Source organism: Canis lupus, chromosome 21 (genome assembly GCF_048164855.1).
Source record: "Canis lupus baileyi chromosome 21, mCanLup2.hap1, whole genome shotgun sequence".
Lineage (NCBI taxonomy): Eukaryota > Metazoa > Chordata > Mammalia > Carnivora > Canidae > Canis > Canis lupus.
This window is the reverse complement of record NC_132858.1, coordinates 5,041,109-5,065,931: the sequence shown is the minus strand read 5'-3', so window position 1 is coordinate 5,065,931 and position 24,823 is coordinate 5,041,109. Positions and strand designations below refer to the sequence as shown.

Here is a 24,823-nt window from a genome sequence, read left to right as displayed (position 1 = left end):
TGTGAGGCTGGAGTACATTGGCTATTGTTTATGGTGGCTCCTCTTCACAATGCTTTAGTTTCTTGCAATTTGTGAGTTCATATTTCTTGGAATTTTATCAAGGTTTTTTTTTTGAGATTGGGTCAACAGTAAATTCCTCCAGAGAAGAAATGTGTTTCTCTGTCACCTGATGACAAACCAATCCTACACCACTAAATTTTCAGCCACAAGTCTTTTGGACCACCCAGGTATTGTCAGTTTAGGTTATAAACCTATTCAGGCTGGCTTATGGTTAAAAATTCTCAGGAGAGGTTTTTCCCTTGCTTCTACCTCGCACTAGGCTTGGAGATAGGTAATTGACCTGCTGGTTCTAATGAGATTTCCAAGAACCAGCTTTTGGTTTTGTTGACTTTCTTTACTGATTTCCTGTTTTCAATTTTATTGATTTCTGCTCTGGTTCTTTTCTTCTTCTTTTCCTGCTTATTTTGGACTTAATTTGCTCTTCTTTTCTAAAATATGCATCCAATGCTATACATTTCTCTTTAAGCACTACTTTTGCTGTGTCCCACAAATTTCTTGTGTTTTCATTTTCATTTAGTTCAAAATATTTTTAAATTTTTCATGAGATTTCTTCTTTGACTCATATGTTATTAGAAGTGTGTTGTTTCATTTCCAAGTATTTGGTGATTTTCCAGCTATCCTTCTATTAGTGATTTCTAATTTAATTCCATTTGACCTGAGAGCAATGTATTGTTTTGATTATTTTAAATTGGTTAAGGCATATTTTATGGACCAGATTGTGGTCTGTTTTGGTGCCTGTTTCTTTTTTCTTTTCTTTTTTTTTTTTTTTTTTTGGTGCCTGTTTCATGTGAGCTTGAGAAAAAAGAAAAATATGTATTCTGTTGTTGAAGTAAGTCTACAGAGGTCAGTTGTTGACTGATGGTGTGCTAGGCTCAACTATGTTTTTGAAAAGATACTATGGGGTGCTGGGTAGCTCAGTGTTTGAGCGTCTGCCTTTGGCTCAGATCATGGTCCCACAGTCCTGGGATGGAGTCCTGCATCAGGCTACCCACAGGGAGCCTGCTTCTCCCTCTACCTATGTCTCTGCCTCTTTCTCTGTGTCTCTTATGAATAAATAAATATTAAAAAAAAAAAGATACTACAGTTAAAGACTGAACAGAGAACAGAAAGAGTTGAGAATTAAAACAATGGAATTTTAAAAACAGTTCCAGAGAAGAGCTGAAAGATAAAAATCCCTCAGAAAGTTGGACAGAGGGGTGCCTGGGTGGCTCAGCGGTTGAGTGTCTGGCTTTGGCTTAGGGCATGATCCCACGGTCCTGGGATTGAGTCCCGTATTGGGCTCCCTGCAGGCAGCCTGCTTCTCCCTCTGCTATATTTTATATAAAACCTTATATATATATAAAAATGAAAGTTGTACAGAAAGACAATATGAAAGGAGAAGAAAATAGATGATCAGTTGTGTTCTCTCTGGAATTACCACTTATCAGATATTGGGTTTAATGAAAATTCCAGAGAGAACAGAGAAAATGTGAAGAAATCACTCAAGGAAACGAAATTTTGTGCAAGTTAAGAATATACATCTCTACCCCACAGCACAACAAATAATGACATGCAGGAAGACGTGTCCTGACATTTTATAACCTCAGAGAAAAAGGAGGTCAGGAGCAAAAAATGGCATGGAACTTCTCAACAGCATTACCAAAAATCTGAACATAGGGGAATACTGCCTTAAAAATGATCTTGCAAGGGATGCCTGGGTGGCTCAGCAGTTTGGCACCTGCCTTCAGCCCAGGGCGTGATCCTGGAGACCCAAGATCAAGTCCCACGTCAGGCTCCCTGCATGGAGCATGCCTCTCTCTCTACCTGTGTCTCTGCCTCTCTCTCTGTATCTCTCATTAATAAATAAATAAAATCTTTTAAAAAATTGATCTTACATGAAAATTATTTTCAATGTCAAATTTTATGACCTGCTATCACACATATATATGAATGGAATAAAAATTTTTTAAGAAAATGTCTTAAAAATTTTAACTCTAGTGACTTTTTAAAGAAGGTACTTGTGGATATGTTTCACCAAATGAAGGATAAAAGAGCTATGAAAGATGAACATATAGGAACGCCTGGGTGGCTCAGAGGTTGAGCATCTGCCTTAGGCAGGTTGTGATCCTGGGGTCCTGGGATCAAGTCCCACAACAGGCTCCCTACATGGAGCCGGCTTCTCCCTCAGCCTATGTCTCTGCCTTCTCTCTCTGTGTCTCTCATGAATAAAAAAATAAAATCTTAAAAAAAAAAGGGCAGCCCGGGTGGCTCGGCGGTTTAGTGCCGCCTTCAGGCCAGGGCCTGATCCTGGAGACCGGAGATGGAGTCACATGTCGGGCTCCTTGGGTGGAGCCTGCTTCTCCCTCTGCCTGTGTCTCTGCCTCTCGCTCTTTCTGTCTCTCTCATGAATAAATGAGTAAAGTCTTTAAAAAAGATAAAAATAAATTTAAAAAAAAGAAAGAAAGATGAAGATATGGAGCCTAGGAATCAGAGGATCTAGTCAGGAAAAATGCTCTGCAGCAGTTCTAGGGAGCAAACAGTACTCACTGAGTCAGGGGATGAAATGAAGTGCCTGAAAAAAAAGGAACTGTCAGATTAAATGGGGGAAGAATTAACAATTGGTATATATAGAAAATCAAGCAAATGAAAAAAAAAATGGCAATTTTAACTCCACAAAAAAATTAAAAAGTAATTTAATTATATCCCAATTGTCAACTCTGCAGTGAATAACTTTCACATAGTAATATAAATAGCAATTTGTTTATTTTATTTTTTAAAATTATTTACTTATTTATTTATGATAGTCACACAGATAAAGAGAGAGAGAGAGAGAGGCAGAGACACAGGCAGAGGGAGAAGCAGGCTCCATGCGCTGGGAGCCCGACGTGGGATTCGATCCCAGGTCTCCAGGATCGCGCCCTGGGCCAGAGGCAGGCACTAAACCGCGACGCCACCCAGGGATCCCTATAAATAGCAATTTAAACAGTGAGTATTGATCTACCTAAAAATGGTAGAAAAGGGAGCAAGGTACTGTCACAAGAGAGCTAAAGCCTCCTCTGTTACAATAGGGAGCCAACAGATAGTGTCTAGAATGATAAATCAAGCAAGAGTAGTATAAGCATATATATTTATATGCCTATATATATATATCTATATATATATGCCTATATATCTATATCTATATCTATATCTATATCTATATCTATATATATATATATATATATATTTTATTTATTTATTTTTTTCCCTTAGAGAGTGGGAGTGAGAGTGAGACAGCATGAACAGGGGCAGGGTAGGAGCAGAGGGAGAAAGAGAAGGAATCCTAAGCAGACTTCTCACTCAGAGTGGAGCCCGACACAGGGCTTGATTTCCTGACCCTGAGATCATGACCTGAGCCAAAATCAAGAGTTAGACACTTAACCAACTGTGCCACCCAGGGGTCCTGAAGCATGTTTTAAAAATAAATAGCTAATGGGGAACCTAGCTGGCTCAGTCAGTGGAGCATGTGACTCTTGATCTTGGGGTCATGGGTTCAAGACCCACATTAGACTCAGGGATTACTGAAAAAAAATAATAGCTAAGAGAACTGAAAATGTAGCAAGGGAGCTATACCAGGGAATGTGGAAAGGCTATTTTCTTGCTAATAAATGAATTCTATAGTACTAAGTAGGTATGTGTTTTTAAAAAGAATAAGTTTTAAGAAGATACCAACTCTCCTCTTCCCTAATGTCCACAATCTCCTGGAGCTCTAACTAGTGAGGGCGCTGGGTACCATGCACTGTCCCTGGTTTCATATTGCTTTATGTACACTTGTGTACATCAATGCAGTTCACATAGGTATGTAGTATTACATCATACAAACTCTCCTTAGGTGCTGGGCATAGGAAGTTTCTCCACTTTCATCATTATGAATAGCTACAAACAGAATCCAGATCAGACTTTTTGTTCCAAGTTCACACAGTCATCACTTGATTGGGATAGAAGAGATTCTATGGTCATGTGGCCCAGGACACAACCTTGCAAAAAGATAGCCCAACCCCAGTGACGCAGCTCCAGTGACAAGGGGCTTTTTACCTTCTAAGGCAGGCCTTTCCATCCCTGATAAGCTCTCTTAGGAAATTCTTAGGTTAAGTTGAAATCTCTCTGACTGACTGATATTCTCTGTATTTATCTTTCCATTTCTAGGTTAAACCTCCTGCTTGTTGTTCCAACTGTGCCTCACTTGGCTTGCACTAGACCCTACACCATTCTGATCCAATTGATCTATGCCTGTGAGTAGTCAGACTGTACACAGAGGGGGATGGACTCTTTCTTTGGTCCAGACCTGATGCTTCTCTCTTTAAGTAGGTTCCACACCCAGCATGGAGCCCAACAAAGAGCTTGAATTCACTACCCTGAGATCAAGACCTGAGCTGAGATCAAGAGTAGATGCTCAATCAATTGAGCTGTCCATGCACGACCCCCCATGCTACTTTTAACCTGGCCCCAGAATGCATTCCTTGGAAGGGTTAGGAGGGTGGGCTGTGAGCTGTGTCACCCCAATCCCTCACTGGTGTCCTGGACATACAGGCTTTTGCCTGGCCATGGGCAGTTAGATTTGGGGCCCTTGGTATCAAAGGGAAAAGCTCGGTGGTTACTCCTGTCAAATATCCCCTTTCTGGAGGTGACTCTTCATTTCCTCTAAAATGGTGGCCAAGATCACAGGATGCTAGAGCTGAATCCGGTCACACTGTCTCATTTTACATGTGGGGAAACTAGCCAGAAGGATTTGGTAACTTCCCACAAGCCTGAGATTCCTGTCATGTGCTGGGCTGCACCTGGTCAGATAGAGGCAGATACAGGTCCTCAAGGAGCAGGATTCCTGGTTCACAAATGGCTCAGGGTGGCCCTGTTAGCACCAGCCTATTAGGCAGACTGGACAGAGCTCCAGGAGACAATGAGGGCCAGGACTGTGGGTCTCTGGTCCCTGTGGTCTAAACATATGACTTTCTTCAAGGGTAAGCCTCACTCAACACCTCTGGTCAATGCCTTTCCAGCTAATTTTCTTATACTATATGACCACTGCCCAGTGCGCTTTCCACTGATCTGGGCTCCAGGGCATAGAAGAGCAGTTCTGGGCTTCTGCCTCCTGTGCCACTTTTTTAAGACCTCAGAAACCCCTCTCCTGTGCACTCCAGTCCCACCTCTGCTCTAACTGAGCCTTCCTCTCCTGGGATGCTCTTTCTGGACATGAGCATCCAAGTCAGGAGCAGCAGTTGTGTGGTCTACAGAAGCCTGGTGGGGGTGGGGGCCACTAGCTCCCCGCAAGGATACTCTATGCCTTCCTGGCACCAGTTCTTCCCTTGGCAATTTTCATGGCGCATCACAGGCCTGAGACTTTCGTTGAGCCCAAATTTCAGGAAAGCACCCTGTGAAGAGGCAGCTATTCCCTAGACCCCCCGAATATAAAGAAGGGGTCCCTTGTTTAGCTCAAAAGGAAAAATCAGAACATGTTTCACCTATAAGCTGAGCTAGCATAAGCTAAGCCTCTGGAACCCCAGGCAGCAACAGGGAGCTTGCAGCAACCAGTCTTGCCCAAGAAAAACCTCTGATTATCCCAGGTCAGGCCATAGCCAATTCTGACCTAGGCCTGAAGCAACACAGGAGTAGTGTACCTAAGGAAAGCAGCAAAGGAGAAGCCTGGGCCTATGCCCCTCATCTCACCTTAAGTACTGCAGAGATCTTCCTTTGGACCTGGGTGTGATTTCTGGAGATAAGTGGGGAGGATGGAGCGGCAGCAGAATCCAATGGGCAAATGTCTGGGATTTCCTGAGTGGGGAGCTGAACCTCCTGGGTACTCACTGACCTGCTTCTATTGGTCACCAAGCAGATAGGGTGGTTAGAAAGGAGACACTTAGGACAAGAGAAAGAAAGTGTAGCCCCAACATGCTGCTGCTCAGAGAACAGGCCTCGGGCCATTGACTGCCCAGTTCAAGATTCAGGGGCTGAATCTTCCTGGTCCTGATTCTGCAGGGGCTTCAACACCAGTCCAGGGGTCAAGTGGCTTCCAGCCCCTCGCTCACGGGCATGTTGATATGGGCACTCAGCAGGGGTGCGCTCTGGCCTTCACGAAGTACCAGCACCTATAGAGGAAGTGCCTATGGCAGTAGGAGCAGGCCGCTTTTACTCCCTGCTCCCTGCAAACACCAAGCTTGGCCTGGTCTGCACTGTTCCCAGTCACAGGCCACCAGGGCTCTGTCAGAGGGGATGGGGAGGTTGTAGACCCCAACCTGACCTGGAAGCCACCTAAGGGCCTTGCCCACCTCACTCTCACTGTCCTCCCCATGTAGTACCAGTGGGCGACCTACCTTGATAATGTCTGAGATGCCCTTGTCACTGAGACTCTCTACAAAGGTCTCCAGGGGGTAGTTGAGTCCTGGCACCAGCAAGGGGACCTAAGTTTGGGGACAAAGAGGTAGGAAATCAGCCTTCGTGCCTGGACAGTGTTTGGCAGATTCCAGAGCACTCTCATGCCTGCTTTAGAGGCTGCAATAAGAAAAAAAAAAAAAGAAGAAGCTGCAATCAGTGTACCCTAGCAGGGTGGGCAGGGCTGACAGGCCCATTCACAGAGCATACAGATTCATTGAGGGGAGTAGACATTCTAGGACCCCATATATGTTCAGGATTAAACCCAGAACTCCTGACTCCCAACCAAATCCCAGGGTCTTTCTCAGTTTCTGGTCTTCCCAACTTAGGATCAAATCTGGACCTGGGGGGAAACAAGTCCTTCACTGTGGAAAATTCTCCTCAGGGCAGAAGGAAGTTCCACTCCCAACACAGGCATGGCTGCGAGGTAGGATGGACTCTGGGATCCCGGCACCAACAGGCTTCTAAGAGGGGGCAAGGTGGGAACCAGACTCTTGCTGTTCTCCCAGAACCTTCTGTGTGGCTCCCCGAGACCTCTCTCAGGCTAGGAGAAAAGCAGCTGAGGCAGGTCGTGTGCATTCTCCCCAGAGGTCCTTGCCATGTGCCAGCCACCTGCCAGCTCCCTCACCCTGATCTGTTCCGGCTCTGTGGGCACATCACAGAGACCAGACCCTGGCCTGGTCTTTCTCACCCCATGTCTCAGTGAAGTGGGCCCAGTACCTTGAAGAAGGCCCGGGGCAGGGCGTAGAGCACCTCGTTGTATAGGAAGCAGACCAGTAGCCCCAGGATGGGTCGGGTTGTTGAGGTGTTCTGCAGATGAAGTGTGAGCTTAAAGGTGGGGCCCAGGCCCTGAACCTGTGGAGAAAGTGGGGTGGGTAGAGAAAGCCTTTAGAACCAACAGACATAGCCACTGAGTCCAATGTGTCCTGGCCCTGTCCTCCTGCTCTCTCATCAATGTCCTCACAACACTCTTCCAACGGCTCTAATGCACTACCCTGCTCCTCAAAAGGCCCCTTGGGAGCACAGAAAGCTGGCTCCTATTTGTATGGGGATCAGCAAAGGCCCAGAGAGGGGAGGAGCTAGATGCAGGTCACTCAGCAAGTTGGTCAGAGGCAAAGCTGGCTGGGGATGTAAGCCACAACTCCCACCTATGGCCTCACCACTGTCCCTGCCATTCTTTTCGAAGGCTCTGCCTCCTGCTTACTCTCGTCCTATGGTGGTCACAGTGACTTCTTTTTCCTCCCTCCTAGCCATACTTAGTCTGCAGCCTCTTCCTGTCTCTTATCTATCCACTTCCTTTAGGGAAAGAGGAATCGGAAACCCAACTGGGTCAGACAGCATACCTCCGGGACCCATTTAGTGCTGGCCAGAGCCCAGATGACCTTGTGGTCACTTGTGTCTGAGGAGCAGGGGCTCCTCCTCCTGCGCAAGTCTCAGGACTTCCCTTCCCTATACCAGGCAGTCCTAACACCTCAGGCTGCCTGGAGTTACTGAGTGAATAGCTTTCTTCCTTGTACCATAGCTGTCAGAGTCCCTCCAGTTCTGGGAAGAAGGAGGTGTGCACTGCAAGTGCACAAGAAGAGGCAGCACAACAGAGAGGAGAGCACCTTCTTGAAGGAAGACAGAGACTTGGTCTCTGGGCTTAGGGGAGATGAGAAGTGGGCACAAGGCCTAGTGGACTCAGAATTGGCTCTGGGGCTGAGGGGCTCCTATTCACCCTTGACCTCTGCCCTCTTGGCCTTGAGGTAGCCTGATTGCCCTGCACACCTGGAAGCTTACCACAGCGTGCAGCTTGAGGGGCTCACGAGCCGTCACAGACACAGGGTTCAGGCTAGACTCGAGGGCCTGCACATAGGCACGGGCAGCCCGGAGGCGCAACAGGTAGAGGTCAGTCTGGAAAGTCCGGTGCATGGCTGAGGAGAGGGGCACAAAGAGGGCAGGTGCTGGAGGTAAAGGAAGTAGGAGGAGGCAGAGGCGGGAGAGAGGGGTGTCCTACATGGGTGGCTTGTCAGACATGCAAGACGAAGGCAAGGTCTGAGAGGGCAGGGGATGTGGGGAAACAGAACACGGAGATGCAGTAGCCCAACCTGCCAGTAACATTGGATTCTGTGGCACACACGCGGCTACCTCCTTCCTGGTCTCCTAACACCGTGCTACCTGCACACAGTCCCAGTCTCCTGGTTGGCTCCTTTGATTCTGCCTTAAGGGCCGGTGTTCCCTGGAGTCTTGTCCTCCTCCTTTGGACAGTCTATGTCCTGCCGCAGACTGTGAGCACCCCAGTGAGGAGCAACTTGGAGCTCCTGAGGGTGAGGACTCATTGCTTCCGAGTGTGCCCCCACTCAGGGCCCAGCCTGTATCCACTCACAACACTGTGCGCTGCATCTCCAGCAGCTTGACACTTGGGCCTGCCTCCCACTTCTCGTTGCCTTATAGTCACCTCCCCCTGGACGTCCCATCAACACCTCCAGCTCAGCGCTGAGGAAGCCCATCTCACCTCCCTGCCTCCGCCACTGCATCCCCACTTGGTGACCCAGGTTCTGCCCTATTGGCTAATCATCTGCCAAGGTCTGAGGACTGTTCCTCAAAGCCATTGCCAGAGCCTGCTCCACCTTCATTCCTGCTGGGACTCTCTGTTCCAGACTCAGCATACTGGTTTGCCAGCCTGCTCTTGCTCTTTTACTTGTGTGCGGAGGCTTCTGCCACCCAGAAGTTTGATATCTTTATGTTACCCCATCTATTAATCTTTCCTTTTTGCCCTGGTACTTTTACAACTTATTTTTAACTTACCCAGAATTAATGTTTGTGCTTGGTTTGAAGTAGAGTACTAAGTATTTTTCCAGAAGCAAGTTGTCCTAATTATGCTTTTTTGGACTTTCTCTCCTTTTCCCACTAATCTAAAATGGTATCTTTAACATATACTGACCTTCCACAGAGATGAGGGTCTGTTTTTGACTTTCTAAATGTGCCTTGATTGGTGTCAGTTCCTGTAGTTGGAGCACAGCTGCCAATTCCTACAGCTGCATTCTGTAGGAATTGTAGGATCATTCTCCTGATCGGCTAAGTCACCTTGTTCCTAATCCTCACCCCCACCCGCAAATTTTACTTAGATCTACTCTTAGAATCAACTGGTCAAGTCCTCAAAATAAACCCTATTGGGATTTTCCCTGTAATGTTGTTATCTTCCTAGATTAATTTCAGAAGCTGCTAATTAATCAACAGCTTGGGAAGTCTCATCATTCATCATTCAGGTGGTCTTTTATGTCCTGGACAGCAGTTCTGGAACTTTCTTAGACTGCTATTTTCTTGTTAGGTTTATTTCTAGGGATTTTGTTGCTATTGTGAAAGGAAATTCTGCATTATATTTTCTGACTGGTTACTCTTGGTATGTATATACCAAGTAATTGATTTTTGTATATTTTATATTTGGTCACCTTACAGAACTTCCTAATTATTTTTCAAATGTTTCAATTGCTTCTGTTGGGATTCTCTAGGCTCTAATAGCTGCTAGCTCTTTTATCCTCTAATTTATCGTTTAAAAGTATAAACAAGGTCACTTTCGAAAACAGAGCTGGTTGAGTTACTGTATTTTTAACATCTTTCCCAGCCCCCACTATCTAGAATGAATCAAACATCTGTGTATTCCAGGCCCTTTTGGAACCAGCTCTCACCTACCCTGCCAGCCTCTGCTCTGCCACCCGGCCTTCTTGCACAGCACCTATGACCACATGGTGGATGTTGCTTGAATCCGGGTAGGGTCCTATGCCTCTACTCACACCTCTGCCTGAATCTCCCTTCCCTACCCCTTTCTGCTGGTGGACTTATAATCATCTCAGGGCGAAGTCCAATGTCACCTCCCTCTGAAGCTTCTCCCAGGCTCCTATGCCAACTTCCTCATTCCTATGAGCCTCACTAGAGACCTCTTTACAGAGACCTCTTCTACACCTGTCATGCAACATGAGGTTAGCAAGGTAGACTGAGCTCCTCAGGTAAGGCCTAACCTATTTCAAGGCACCTGGCACAAGGCCTGGCATAATCGCAGGTACTGAACAAATGGAAGAATGAGTGAAAAGCAAGAAACACTGAATAGGAAAAAGAAGAATGCTGGTCCAATTCTACTTCTCTTGTGAGAGTTCCAGCATCTAGAAGCAACTGTTCTCTCCTCTGCATTCAAAGAACACCTGCCCTCACCTACAGCATCTTCCACCTTGAGGCAGAGTGGACCTCCTCGGCAGTCTCTGGACTTCCAGAGGCAGGACACCTGCTTGGCTACCCAGGTCACCCAGTGCTTAGAGCACCCAGGTGGGTTCATCAATGCTCCGAAGCAGGATCACTCAGTTCTTGCTGCTTCGGAGCAACTGAGAAGGAAGAGGAAGGACCTGGTCTGAGTCTCACCGGTGCCAGCCTCCCGCTCTCGCAGTGTCTGGTCCACATAAAGCCGGGTCTTTCGGGGCACGTTGAGTTTCATGGCCTGGGCTGGTGGGGGGCCTGCCTCACCTCTTGCTTCCACAAACACTGCTGTACGCTTCAGGATCTTGATAATCAAGCCACCGCCTAGGGAAGTAGACAGACAGAAACAGATCTGTTGTACTCAATTCTACTCAACATTCCTGGTCTTTCCTCCACAAACGTTCTGCTTTAGATAGAGCCATTTCTGTCCATGTCTGTATTCCTGCCAAGATTCTGGATTTCTAGAAGGATTATAGTGTTTTTTTGTTTTTGTGGGTTTTTTTTTTAAGCTTTTATCTTTCTATCCATGAGAGACACATAGAGAGGGGCAGAGACATAGGCAGAGGGAGAAGCTGGCTCCATGCAGGGAGCCCAATGTGGGACTCGACCCTGGGACTCCAGGATCATGCCCTGAGCCGAAGACAGAGGCTCTACAGCTGAGCCACCCAGGCATCCCTGTTTTTTTTTTTTTTTTTTTTTTAATTTTATTTATTTACTTATTTGACAGGGAAAGAGAGAGTGCACAAGCAGGAGGAGCAGCAGGCAGAGACAGAGGGAGAAGCAGGGTCCCCGCTGAGCAGGGAGCCTGACGTGGGGCTTGATCCCAGGACTCTGGGATCATGACCTGAGCCAAAGGTAGATACTTAACAGACTGAGCCACCTAGGCATCCCTATCTTAACAATGTCCTACCATTCATTCACTCATTCATTAGCAGTTACTTATTGACTGTGATGTTCCCTGCATTATGGCAGGTACTGAGGAGACTGGGAGAACTGGAGACACTGGCCATATGGCGCTATCAAATTGCTGATAAGCTAGCTCCAGACAGGATGTGTGTCTGTAGGCCTTGCTTTCCAAACCCAGGCCTACCTGTGCTTCACATCCACTATTCCTTCCCAGGATCTGTGTCACCTTCGCACCTAACTCTAAAACCCTTGCCAGGTCCGAGTCCGCTCACCTCGTGTAGTCATGATGAGAGTGTTATCTTCCCGTCCATAGCGGCCAAAGCAAAGGCTGGTTACCACATCCTAGAATGGAAACACTAGAGTTTAAAGAGGAAAATATATTGGAGAGGAGAGTAAGATGGGTGGAGTGATAAGGTTGTGAGACCCCAGATATAATAAAAGAGACATGAGGTAAGACCGGGGCAATGCTGCCTCCAAAATATTCCCCTTATTTCTCATCTCCCTTCTAACGTCACTGTCATGGCCACAGTTCTAGACTAAATGTCCCAGGCTTCTGGGGGCAGTTTTCTAAAAGGCCCCCAGCCTAGTGTTTCTTCCCAGTCCGTCCTTCACACTGATGCCTTTCAAAAATACAAAAATGATCATGTCTATTTTCTGCCAAAAATTTTCCAATGGCTTTTGTCCGTCATGTTAGAACAATTCAAGGCCTTTCACATCTGACTTCAACCTGCCTTTTCTGTTCTCCTCTACCATCCCCCAATGGTCACCCCACTTGTCTTCCAATAGCCTGTAGGTGTCTGTGTGATATACTCTGAACTTTCTGTTTTCTGTTGCTGGTTGCAACCCATTAATTTAATAACTCAAACTTAGTGCTTGAGAAACTCTGGTCCAAACTTATCAAACCACCTGGATTCCTTAATCAAGAATATTTGTGCCTCTCAGCCTTTGCTCATGTGTTTCCGGTCTGGAATGTTCTTCCCCCATGTAGCCGCTTGGCAAACTGTTCCAGGGCCCAGCAGAATTCTCATTTGCTTTGGGAAATGACTCGTGAATTCTACCCCCATTTATCCTTCACCACCACCCCCAGTCACCACTCTGTGCTTTGTCAGTATTTTGCTCTGCTTTAGTCTCACTTGTATTTGAATTAGCTATGTCACTGGCTGGCTGTCACCTTACATTATAAATATAAATGACCAAATGTTTAACTGGAAGACAGTATCATCTAGATTTTTAAAAATCCATCTGTGGCATGCCTGGGTGGCTCAGTCAGTTAAGCATCTGCCTTCAGCTCAGGTCATGATCTCAGGGTCCTGGGATTGAGTCCCGTGTCAGGATCCCTGCTCAGTGGGGAGTCAGCTTTTCCCTCTCCCTCTGCCTGCTTGCCCACCCTGCCCGTTGTGCTCGTGTTTGTGCGTGCTCTCTCAAATAAATAAAATCTTGAAAAAAAAAAAAATCAAAAGTCAAGGTCACCAGGAGTGGCATCAGGAGAGGCAGCTAAGAAGCCCCAGAAGGAGCCCCGGAGGGGGCAAAGAGGAGTCAGCAGCTCACCGGGGTGCGGATGACATTGAGCAGGGCCTTGTCATGGTAAATGTGGACTTCTCCATTGGCCAGCCCAGCCATAACAGCCTGCAGGCTCCGAGAACGCTGCTCCAGGAGGTTCATGGTCAGGATAGCTGCAGGCATCTGCACTGTCCACAGCTTCTTACCCTAGGAGGGAAGAGCTTCTTACACCGGGAGGGTTCAGGGCACAGCGTGGAAAGACGGGGTAGCTGGAGTTGCAGGGAAAGGGACACCAGAAGGAATAGTTTGCTAAGGGGGACCAGGGAGACATATGTGGAGGGGGTGGGGGATGATGCTTGCCCAGAAGCCACACCTTGTGGGTGAAGCCATGCAGGGTGTCTTGATTGCTGCCCACCACCAGGACCTTGTGTACCCGGACAAGACCCACAGGCTGGGCACTCAGCTCGATGCAGTACTTGGGGCGCTTGGAGTCTCTGTGGAATAAAGACACACTCTCCAAGCCCCAGAGAAACCCTCTTTCCTTCCCTGGCTGACCGTCCTCTTTCTAAGCCCCACAGACTATCCTGGAAGGAAGCTTTGGCCCAAAAGTCTATGACTGTAGTATTATTTCCACATTTACCACTTAGCCCCTGTGTGACCTTGGATAACATGAGTGTGTTTTCTTTCCGTCTCCCTGCTGCCTTTACTACAGTGATTTGTGTGATCACCTGGCATTGAACAGTTTACAGTGCATGTACCTTAGGCTAGATAAAGTGCTAGCAGTCTGAGGCAATTCAGGAATTTATCAGAAATGCATGAGAGGTCTGCTCTGTGTAAAGGCACTGTTTTGTTTCCTGGCTTCTGAATCTTAGTTTCTCTTATCTAGAAAGAAGAGGTAATTCCTGCCTACCAATCACAGGCTATGGCTCCCTTTCTTCATTACCAAGTCTGCTGATCATATCCCATCTGATGACCCATCTGAGAGCCTCCCTCTGGTCTCTGGGCCTCCTTCCAATCTACTCTCCACTTAGCAGAGTAATCTCTTAAAAATATAAATGTTTCATATCATTCTTCTGATTAAAACCCTGTAATAGTTTTCAAATCTAAAATCCTTATCATGTCCTAACAGGTCATGCATTAGCCAGGCCTGGTTCCCACATGCCTCTTTTTGCCCTCCTCCTTTCCCATCAAGCTTGAGGGGCACATGTCAGTGGCATTCCCATCTTGAATTTGCTCAAGTTTTCTCTGCCTACAACACTTCTTCCCCACTTTTCAAACAACTAGCTATTTCTTAACCTTCGACATTATCTCTACAGACAGGGATTTTCACTGATTACCCTGGACCTATTATTTTTTCCCATTGAGCTTGTATTTTTTTCCTCCAAAGCATGCAGGGACTATGTTTATATCATTTATCAACATATCAACATATCCCTGATACCTTATATAATGCTTAATACATAGCACGTATTAAGTGCTCAAAGAGATTTCTTCAATTAGATGAATGTTGTAAGGAATATCAACCTAATGCGTAAAGAAGTGTCACATACTTATAAAGCCATACAGCAAATGAGAGGCTATTTTTACTTCTTCCCATCTCTGGCTGCACTGCTCATGTGTTACAGCCACCCTGCTCAGTCTCGCACTTTGCCAGTCCCCATCACACAGCTTCCAGATGTCCCCCTACGCATGTGAGCTCAGCCTTCTCTATGAAATTCCCACCTCTTTCCATTCTCGAATACCAGCCCCAAAACCCGTTCCTTCTGGCCCCAGAGACCCTGGATGTGGCATATACCTTCTCAGGATGTAGATGTTTCCATTGCGGCAGGCAGCAGCAAGCCGGAACTCTACATCAAACTGGCCAGAAACCTCCAGGAAGACAGGGACGCTGGGTAGGCTCATCTGCAAAGGAGAGGCTCAAACATCCCAATTTTTCTGGCACCCGCATCCTTCTTACCTTGAAGTAACTCCTCCGAGTTGCATCCTTGTCCAAATTTCCAATCTCCTCACTCACTCACACCCTGGTCCTAGTTTAAACCTGTAACGTTTTTCTGGAGGGAAACTCAGCAATATGTAGCAAAAGCCTTTATGTCTATCCCCTTTGACTAAACTATGCCGCTTCTAGGTATACATCCTTTTTTAAAAAAAATATTTTATTTATTTATTTGAGAGAGAAAGAGAGTACAAGTAGGGTGAAGGGGCAGAGGAAGAGGGAGAAGCAGGCTCTCTGATGAGCAGGGAGCCCGATGCAGGGCCTGATTCCCTGGGATCATAACCTGAGCTGAAGGTAGACACTTAACCAAATAAGCCACCCAGGTGGCCCTCTAGGAATGCATCCAAATAATTATTAAGATGAACACACACAGATGTTTGGGCAAGGAAGTTTGCTGTAGCGATGCTGATAATAATGAAAACTGAAAACAACTTAACTATACAGTAGGTGACAAGATAAATAAATCATGGTATATTTATATAATGAATATTGTGTAGTCTTTAAAAAGGCTTATGTGGGGGAGCTAGGTTGGCTCAGTTGGTGAAGCTTGTGACTCCTGATCTTGGAGTCATAAGTTTGAGCCTCACATTGGGTGTAGAGATTGCTTAAAAAAAAATGAACTTAAATAAAGTTAAAAAAAAAAAAAAAAAAAGGCTGGGGGCACTTCGGTGGCTCAACTGGTTAAGCATCTGACTCCTGGTTTTGGCTTAGGTCAGGATCTCAAGATTGTGAGACTGAGACCCACGTCGGGCTCCATGCTGAGTGTGGAGTCTGCTTAAGATTGTCTCTTTCCCTCTGTCCCTTCCCTGATCGTGCTCTCTTAAGAAAAAAACAAAAAAAAGGCTGAATAGTTTTATGCAGATATGGACAGACATCAATGAGCTACTACTATGTAAAAAGAACAGGCTACATGATCCTATATCACTAAGCCATTTTTGTGAAAAATTTATTTATAAGTTATATATCTGTGTCTCAGTATGAAAATTCTGGAAAGACATGCCAAACTTTAATAGTAGACAGTGTGGGTGGTGGTATTTTTTGGACATATATTTTTTTCTTTATGCTTATCTACATTTTGTAAGTTTTTTTTCTACAATGTGTATTACCAGGAACTAGGGGCAGGAGGTGCGGGGGAACAGAGGGAGGGAATGTAGCCTGGGCCTTAGCTGTGTCCAGGCCCCACACTGACCTTGGCCAAAATGGTGAAGGCCTCTGGGTCCAGCACCAGGAGCTCCTTGTTCTCAGTGCCCAGCACCAGGCAGGACACAGCATCCTCGTCAGCCAGATTCTTCTTTAAGGTGGTCATGGTGGTGATGACTGTCTGCAGGAGGACTTCAGGAGTCACCCAGGGGGATCCCCAACACCATCCCCACAGACAGCCCAAGGATACCAAAGGAGGGGAGAAAGAGGGTGAAGGAGGACGAAGAATATCAGAGATGTGACAAAAGTGTTCACTGCAACAAACCTAACTTTCTAAAAAAGAGGCTTGTTTAAGACAATTAAAAATCTCCATTAAAAAAAAAATAAAAATAAAAATAAAAATCTCCATTTGATCAAAAACCATGTAATCATTTTAAAAATCACATTTTAATGTCTTTTTTTAAAAGATTTTATTTATTTATTCATGAGAGACACAGAGAGAGAGGCGGAGACAAAAATCACATTTTAAAAGATTCAATGACAAGGAGAACACCTCTAATGTATTAAAAGAAAAAATTCTAAAAATTTTTTAAAAAGAGAAAAAATAGGTAAAATGTTACATTAGAACAATCCTGGTTTAAAAAATATCTGGATAGGGATCCCTGGGTGGCGCAGCGGTTTGGCGCCTGCCTTTGGCCCAGGGCGCGATCCTGGAGACCCGGGATCGAATCCCACGTCGGGCTCCCGGTGCATGGAGCCTGCTTCTCCCTCTGCCTGTGTCTCTGCCTGTATCTATCTCTCTCTCTCTCACTGTGACTATCATAAATAAAATAAAAAAAAAAAATTAAAAAAAAAATATCTGGATAAAAAAACATGCTGGAAAAGCTAAACTCATAATACAAAAACTGGTTATCTCTGGACAATGAAATCACAGGTGATGTTAATGTATCTTCATTGTGCACTTCTAGAATTTCTACAGTGGGCACACGTTCCTTTTGTGATTGTGATTGGAGAGAATACAAAAGAGGATGATCCCCTTTTTATTTTTATTTTTTATTTTTTTGATCCCCTTTTTAGAAATTTCTCCTATAAAAATAATGTAGCAGGACGAAAATGTTTCTTTGGATAAAACTGCTCATTGTGTGATAATCTTTAAGACTAAAAAAGAGGAATCACTCTTCAATGCCTAGTGGAAAGAGAAAGGTTACAGAAACGTGGATAGTAATGGCTCTCAATTATATAACCATGACATATATATCTTGGAAAGATTTCCTCCCTCCTGTAAACTGCATCTTTTAAGCAATAATTAATTCACTTGATGATTTTGTAAGTACTTAAATATATTGATAACTGTGGATTTGAGTTGCTGATTGTCAGGAAAGAATAGCATTGGTCTCCGGTTAGCCAAAAGCCAAGGCATGTTCGGGTCCAGGAATTTGGCGTAATTGGCTTCACCAGGAAGTAGAGGGTTCCCATGAAGCTTGCTAAAACACAGATAGAGGCTCTGGGACTGGACTGAGGGTCAGCCTCTAGCCAGTAACCAACAGAGTTTAATGAACAGGTTCACTAATAAAACCATTAAAATTATAACTAAGAAAAATTTGAAGTGAATAAAAGGGATGAAAGGGATAAATACATTCAGATCCAATGTATCTGAATAGTTACATAAATTATAAATGAAATAATTAAGAATGAAATAATTAAGGGGCCATTAAGAATGGAGTTCTTAAAGACTATTTAAATGCTCAAAATATAGTATCACGTACTCAGGGGAAGAAAATTATAAAGCATGTTTATGAAGAAAATGTACCAAAATGGTAAGAACGAGTACCTTTGTGTAGTGAGAATAGTTATTTATATTTCTCCTTTACACTACTCTTTATTCTTTAATGAAAATATTTTATCTTTACTCTTGAGACAATAAAAATTACATAAAGTTATATAACAATATATATCAATTCAGCGCTGCCACTGTTAACTGGAAACATAGAAGGCTCTACAGCTTTTGACCATAAATGTGTGGCACAGGCTGGAAAGGAAACTGCAAAGTGAAACTAGTCGGATTTGGTTGTAGACTTTACCAGTGATGTTACATTGTCTTTAAAAAAAAAATTGTCAAAAAAAAAAAAAAATTGTCCAGGACAGCCCGGGGGGCTCAGCGGTTTAGCGCCACCTTCGGCCCAGGGCCTGATCCTGGAGACTGGGGATGGAGTCCCACGTTAGGCTCCCTGCATGGAGCCTGCTTCTCCCTCTGTGTCTCCCATGAATAAATGAATAAAATCTTTTAAAATTTTTTTCCATATTTTTTACAGGGAAGTAAAGAGAGAAGGGGCATTACCTGCCGCTTGATGGACTTGGACTTGTGTTGGCTCACAAATGCCTCCATTTCACTCAGCTCCAGCTGTAAAAACCTGCACACACAGAGAACTGGCATCTGCATGCCCTGGGTCTACTTCCCTCCACGTGCCACTCCTGAGCTACTGCCTTCCCCCTGGAGCTTCCAGAACCCTGGCCCACCACAGGCCCTTACCTGAGTGACTGTACAGATAAAGGCACCTCTGCCTTCTCCCTGAAAGGAGAGGGGTACCATGGTAGATTTAGTGGAGGAATAGGGTGCTGGGAGTCAAATGGAGAAAGAACACTGGGATGAAGGGGAGTTAAGCAAGGGATGAAGGGCATATGGGGGAAGTGGGCTCTCACCGGATGCCTTCCAGCATCTCCTTCAGTGTCAAGGGGTCAATCCGGTCCTAGGACAGCAAGGAAAAAAGCTAAGCCTGTGAGCTCCCGAGTCAGGCAGGGAATGAGGATGGATCAGGTGGCCGCCATTTCTGTCTTCTGATTCCCATCCCCAACATCACTCACCTCCTTGACCTGGTTCCAAAGATCTTGTTCCAGGGGGTTTGGAGGCAACTGGGGCAGGGTGAACTTGAAGTAGGGCTTAAGATTCTTATATACATACACACAAGGGCCTGAGGCGAGCGCTAGAGCTGGCGTCCGGGGCTCGTGCTGCTCCATGAGGAAGGTGGCTGCAGCAGCTGGCAGTGCAGGTAACGGACTTTCAGTTAGAACCGTGGGTCCTTTGAGCACCTTCAGGCGGGGATGCTGCCCACTGGGGCCAAGGTCCCCCACCACCAGCTGTAGAAAGAGGCTGGCTTATTCCAAGCTCAAGGTCCAAAGACCCCTCCACTGACTCTCTTCTTGGGCTTAGCGTTTTTGCCAGTGCATATTCATCCACTCCCACACCAGTGCACCAAGTAGAGGGCGAGAAGACTTTGCAAATAAGGCTTGCAAGCTGTGTGACCTTGGGAAGGCTGATTAAACTTCCTGAGCTCAGTTTTCCCACCTGCAAAATGGGAATATCCACCTCATGATACTTGTAGTGAAAATCAAATGAGGTGATGAATTATGGAGCCTGGAGAGTGCTAGTGAGGAGTAGGTGGCAGATGATGTTTTCACTATTCATTCAGTAAACACTTCTTCAGAGTCTGCTCAATGCCAGGCACTATTCTAGATAGTGGACAGTGGGTGAAGTCTGGGGGTGCTAGAAACTCCTATCTGGGCCTGAGGCCTGGCTTCCAAATGGGAACAAAGCTAAGGAAGCACAAGCATGTCTGCAGAGCAGGATGTGCTCTGCAGACAGGAATATCAAGCTTTCAGTCTCTCTTCCACTCTCTAATCCCTCCTCCAAGTCACTGTGGCCACCATGCAAGCTCATTTTCCATGTGAGGTTTTTTTTTTTTCTGTTTTTTTTTTTAAGATTTTATTTATTCATGAGAGACACAGGCTGAGGGAGAAGCAGGCTCCATGCAGGGAGCCCAATGTGGGACTATATCCCAGATCCTGGGATCAGACCCTGGGCCAAAGGCAGATGCTCAACTGCGGAGTCCCCCAGGCGTCCCTTCCATGTGAGGTTTTCAAGGCCTCTTTGATTTGGTTTCCAGCTTGTTTTCCATCACCTCCCACCCCTGCTATGCTCCAGCCAGAGTGGGGGCTGCCATAGAACAACTGGATTCTGAGAATGTACAGTGTGCCCAGAGCTACACCAGGAACTACATTCATCCTTTCATTTAATCCTTTCAACAGTTTATGAGGTAAGTACTAGTATTAGCCCCATTTCACAGATGGGGAAGCTGTGGCTCAGAAATGTTAGGTAAAAGTCACTCAAGGAAGTGGTAGAGCTGGGACTGGAATCTAGGTTTGTCTGAACCCAAGCCAGTGTCTTAACTACTATCATATATATATGACATATTATATATGATAATATATATCTTAAGATTTTATTTATTTATTTATTCACGAGAGACAGAGACATAGGCACAGGGAGAAGCAGGCTCCATGTGGAGAACCCAATGTGGGACTGGATCCCCAGGCCCAGGATCACGCCCTGAGCCAAAGGCAGATGCTCAACCACTGAGCCACCCAGGCATCCCACGACTATTTTATATTGACTTTCACTTTCTAACTCCAAATTTACTCTTTCCAAATATGTTATATACTTCCAAGCCTCTGTGCCTCCACTTGTGCTGTTCCCTGTGCCCGGAATGTCCTCCCCCTTCTGTCTTCCATTCCTTCTTGATACATTTCACTCATCCTTCAATACCCAGTTTGCACGTTACTGCCTCCTGGTAACTCCAGGTAGCTTTCACTATTCTCTCCCGGCTGCTCCCAAAATACTTTCCATATATTCAATTTTAGCATCCACTCATTAGCTCCACAACTATTTACTGAGTACCTAATTTGTGCCAGGCACTGGGCAGATGCTGGGAATCAACAAAGCTAGGCATTAAAAAAGTTATTACACAAAAGCATCTCACATTTCACGTGTTATTGAGGCTGTGATTTCTTTATCTTTCACTGCTATAAACCCAGCGCCAAGCACACAGTATTCTGTTAATATCATGGGCAAATTAAAGCCAGTGTCTGTATCTCCTCCTGACTATGTACTGATTCATTTCTTAGTGTCTGCACAATGCCTGACACACAGTAGGGGTTCACTATACACTTGTCAAATTGCAGAATGCTTTATGGACAGGAATTTGGAGGCAAAAGTCTGCCAAATTCTGCTGAACTCTCCATAGAGAGTAGGATTCCTGGGGCACCCAGGTGCCCCAGTGGTTGGGCGTCTGCCTTTGGCTCAGGTCGTGATCCTAGGATCATGGGATGGAGTTCCGCATCAGGCTCCCAGGAGGGAGCCACTTTTCCCTCTGCCCATGTCTATACCTCTCTCTGTGTGCCTCTCATGAATAAATGAATAAAATCTTAAAAAAAGTGATACCATTCCAGAGCTATCTTTTTTTTTTTTTTTAAGATTTTATTTATTTATTCATGAGAGACACACACACAGAGAGAGAGAGAGGCAGAGACATAGGCAGAGGGAGAAGCAGGCTCCATGCAGGGAGCCCGATGTGGGACTCGATCCCAGGACTCCAGGATCACGCTTTGAGCCGAAGGTAAATGCGCAGCCACTGAGTCACCCAGGCATCCCATCTCTTTATGTTTTATTTATTTATTTATTTATTTATTTTTTATGTTTTATTTATTTTTAAATTATGTTATGTTTTAAATTAAACTTTATGTTTTAAATTAAACTTAAAATTCAACATTTTTATTATGGAAAGTTTTAGTCATATACAAAAGCAGAGAGACTCACATAATGAACCCCCAAATATCTGCCATCCAACTTCAACAATTATTGCTTCATGGCCAATATTAAAATCTGTGCCCTTTTAAAAAACATAAAACTTCCACTTCCCTCCCTTTTACTTTCTCTCCAGGTTTCAATGCCCTACCGCCAACTAAGAGATGTACCCTTCCAGCAAGAAATTACAAATTAACAAAATTAAGAGGCTTTGTCTTAGTAGAACCCCCAGCAGCATTTCATTCTGCTTTACTTTCTGCAGTCTGTATTATGAAATCAACAGGTTCTCTTCACCATCCACGTAAAAATAAAATTTGACACTAAATGTACTTTCTCAGGGAACACATGAGTTCTAGATTATGCTGAGCTCCTTTGAAGCCATCAGGAAATCTCACTTCTGATACTACCTGGCATCTTGGTTCTTTCTGCGGGGGTGATAGGCTTACCTTGTACTCCCCATCCCCGTGCAAATCTGCCAGCGCTGGAAAACACAAAAAGGCCATGAGCCCGAGATTCACAATCCTTGAGACTTCGCTACAGAACCATTATTAGACTCCATCTCCCCAGCAGGGGTTCCCGGACCCAGAGACTCACCTAGGCAAGAGGAAAAGGTGTGGATGTTGGCCATGGGGTCGTAGTGTGCGTCCAGCCATTTCGAACTGGCCTCACTGCTGGAGAGAGAAGGGGAAAAGATGGGAGCTGAGTCCCAAGGGAGGGGAAGAGCGCTCTGCAGGAGCTAGTCTCTGGGAGGGAGGTGTGTAGGGACCTCTGAAATGGGGGTACAGACGTCTGGGGCCAAGTCCAGGCTCCATCACAGGCTCACCGAGGGACCTCGAATCATTCACATGCGCACGTCCATTCACTCTGCGTTTCAGTTTCCCTATTTGATTTGCGCCTCAGTTTCCCTAAGATTCCTTCAAGGACGCCAGCGCTTTCTGAGAACCTAGGAGCCCAGATCCCGGGGCCCAAGACCCCTTCTCTACATCTGTAAGAAAGGAGGTCTCGAAAATCCCCGGGCTTCACCTCTCAGCTCTGCCGCTGTCGGAATCCGACGAAGACGCAGCAGCCATCTTCTCAGGCGTCACCTTGGCAACCGGCTGCGGCCAGCCGCCGCGCAACGTTGAAAAGTGCTCGGGCTCTGGAAGGGCGCGTACAAAGGTTCCCGGCGCTCAGCTTTCCGGCCCCGGGGTTACCCAGCAGGATATGCTGGCCTGTTAGTTGGGTTCCTGCCTGCTGAGGCGCAGTTCCTCATCTCAACTGGTATGATTTATTTTTTGCTCCTTCCCAGCCGGAACTTCCTGGCTTTGCAATTTCTGGATTATTGGCAGGACCCTCTGGCCTGGAGAGCAGCCTTTCAGTGCTTCTGAGCAGTGAAACTGACTCCACTACACCCTCCTCCTCCTCATGGTTAATCCGGTTGAAAAGGGGCTATGTCCTTCTAGAGGGCTGCGCTCAGAGAAACAAAACATAGTGTTAAGAGATTAAATCCTAGGATTGACTGAAATTGAGTTTCCAGTTTTTAGGTTCCTGGAATATTTTTAAATACAGGATAATGCCACAAAGGAGAACTGCAGAAAGTGTGCTATGCTCCTCCTCATGGCTGTGTATCATTTAGAAGTGTTATCAAAACCCTGTTGTGGAGGGGAACCTAAACTGACATTCTTCCCTTCCCCAGGCCTTGATCCCTTTGCCCTGCTGGGAGCAAATGAGAAGCAAGGCAAAAATCAAAGATTCACACAAATTCCAAAGATGGTGGTTGTTTCTAATGTTTATTTTTCTGGTTATAAAAGTAATGAAGAGCACTGGATTGGGAGAGGTTTTAAGTCCTGTAGCATTTAGATAGTCAGTTCTCAGAACTTCCATTCCCTTATCTGGGAAGCAGCATAAGGAGCCCGGCCTTGCCCACTCTTTCCAAGGGCAGTGCAGATCAAATGAGATAACACAGGAGAAGCACTCGGTAAACTGGCAAGTGCCCACAAATGGAAGGGGTTAGTGTCACCACCCTTGGCTGAGGTAGCACCAAGGTGCGAGCTCCTGCTCCTCCCCTAGCACACAAATGAAAGGGGGGTCACTTGCAACCCTGGTTTGGTGGAGTTGGGGGAGGAGCTGCATAAATCTCTCAAGCCTGGTCAGATGAGGCCTCATTGGGGCACTTCCAGAACCGGGCATCGGCTGTGGCCAGCTGAGTGAGGACCTCCTCCAACTCGGGCCCATCCTCTGGGAAGCGCTCGGAGAAGGATCGGATGAGGCCAGCAGCAGAGGCCTCATACTCGAGAAGCTGTACTTCTGAGTCTGGAGAGGAGAAGGAAAAAAAACATCAGCAGGTAAAGGTCTTAATAGGAAGCAGATAATCGGGATCCCTGGGTGGCGCAGCGGTTTGGCGCCTGACTTTGGCCCGGGGCACGATCCTGGAGACCAGGGATCGAATCCCACATCGGGCTCCCGGTGCATGGAGCCTGCTTCTCCCTCTGCCTATGTCTCTGCCCCCCCCCCCCCCCTCTCTCTGTGACTATCATAAATAAATAAAAATTAAAAAAAAAAAAAAAAAAAAGGAAGCAGATAATCACAATCATAATCATAGGAGCAGGTAGTCTTCCTGAGCTCTTACCATGTGCCAAAAATTGTGCTCAGTGTCTTCTTATCTAATTTAATCTCTACAATAACCTGATGAGGAAGGGAGCATTAAAGAGGGAGTATTCAATGAATTGTTGCATTCATTCATTCACTTAATAAGTGTATACTCTGGTGCCATGTTAGGTTAAATAGACAGTCCTTGGCCTCCAGGAGCGTACAGTCCAGCAATTGTTTCATCTCTGACTACTGTGGGACCTTGGACAAGTTTCACAACCTGTCCAAGCCTCATTTTCCTCACCTATAAAGTGGGGGTGAGCACAGGGCTTCTTCTTTCAAGAAGCTACAGTGATTAAATACAATAATGCATCGAATGAATGCTCAATAAGTGCTAGCTATCACTA

At 45.8% G+C, this 24,823-nt stretch overlaps 2 protein-coding genes and 1 long non-coding RNA gene across 13 annotated transcripts in view; 1 reads left to right on the top strand and 2 right to left on the bottom strand.

Annotated features, from left to right (window-relative positions):
- Window positions 1-24,823, top strand: part of LOC140612490 (uncharacterized) — a 35,616-nt gene that overhangs the window by 2,466 nt on the left and 8,327 nt on the right. The window contains exons 2-6 of one of the 2 annotated variants that reach the window (XR_012013672.1): window positions 2,844-3,024; window positions 4,225-4,310; window positions 6,774-6,871; window positions 18,523-21,660; window positions 21,985-24,172. This is a non-coding gene — a long non-coding RNA (uncharacterized lncRNA). The remainder of the gene's footprint in view (window positions 1-2,843; window positions 3,025-4,224; window positions 4,311-6,773; window positions 6,872-18,522; window positions 21,661-21,984; window positions 24,173-24,823) is intronic. The other variant, XR_012013673.1, reaches the window with a different exon arrangement.
- On the bottom strand, window positions 799-23,349 carry BBS1 (Bardet-Biedl syndrome 1). Of its 6 annotated transcripts, none has more exons than XR_012013670.1 (18): window positions 22,872-23,295; window positions 22,443-22,519; window positions 22,295-22,329; window positions 19,073-19,345; window positions 18,911-18,957; window positions 18,741-18,779; window positions 18,549-18,621; window positions 16,260-16,391; window positions 14,873-14,979; window positions 13,451-13,571; window positions 13,126-13,284; window positions 11,850-11,919; window positions 10,837-10,995; window positions 8,212-8,357; window positions 7,165-7,299; window positions 6,387-6,473; window positions 5,743-6,161; window positions 799-3,003 (listed from the first exon to the last, which is right to left on the bottom strand). XR_012013670.1 is itself a non-coding variant. In XM_072790023.1 (18 exons), exons 1-17 carry the CDS (start codon window positions 22,916-22,918, stop codon window positions 5,744-5,746), a joined length of 1,854 nt encoding a protein of 617 aa, XP_072646124.1. In that variant the 5' UTR covers window positions 22,919-23,345; the 3' UTR covers window positions 799-3,003; window position 5,743. The 6 variants fall into 6 exon arrangements, 5 of the variants coding, with proteins under 5 accessions (XP_072646124.1, XP_072646126.1, XP_072646125.1 ...); XM_072790023.1 differs by having other exon boundaries at window positions 5,743-5,890; window positions 22,872-23,345; XM_072790025.1 differs by having other exon boundaries at window positions 5,743-5,890; window positions 8,224-8,357; window positions 22,872-23,294.
- Window positions 23,599-24,823, bottom strand: part of DPP3 (dipeptidyl peptidase 3) — a 33,028-nt gene continuing 31,803 nt past the window's right edge. For all 5 annotated transcript variants that reach the window (XM_072790019.1, XM_072790018.1, XM_072790020.1 and 2 more), the window contains exon 18: window positions 23,599-24,140. In XM_072790019.1, coding sequence (XP_072646120.1) covers window positions 23,968-24,140 — 173 coding nt within the window. In that variant the 3' untranslated portion in view covers window positions 23,599-23,967. The remainder of the gene's footprint in view (window positions 24,141-24,823) is intronic.

Coding starts and splice junctions, on each gene's coding strand:
- BBS1 (XM_072790023.1), bottom strand. CDS start 22,918: ATGGCTGCTGCGTCTTCGTCGGATTCCGACAGCGGCAGAGCTGAGAG. Junction 10,996..11,849: donor TCTCATCATGACTACACGAG/GTGAGCGGACTC, acceptor CTACTTCCCTAG/GCGGTGGCTTGATTATCAAG. Junction 8,358..10,836: donor AGAGCGGGAGGCTGGCACCG/GTGAGACTCAGA, acceptor CCCTCTCCTCAG/CCATGCACCGGACTTTCCAG.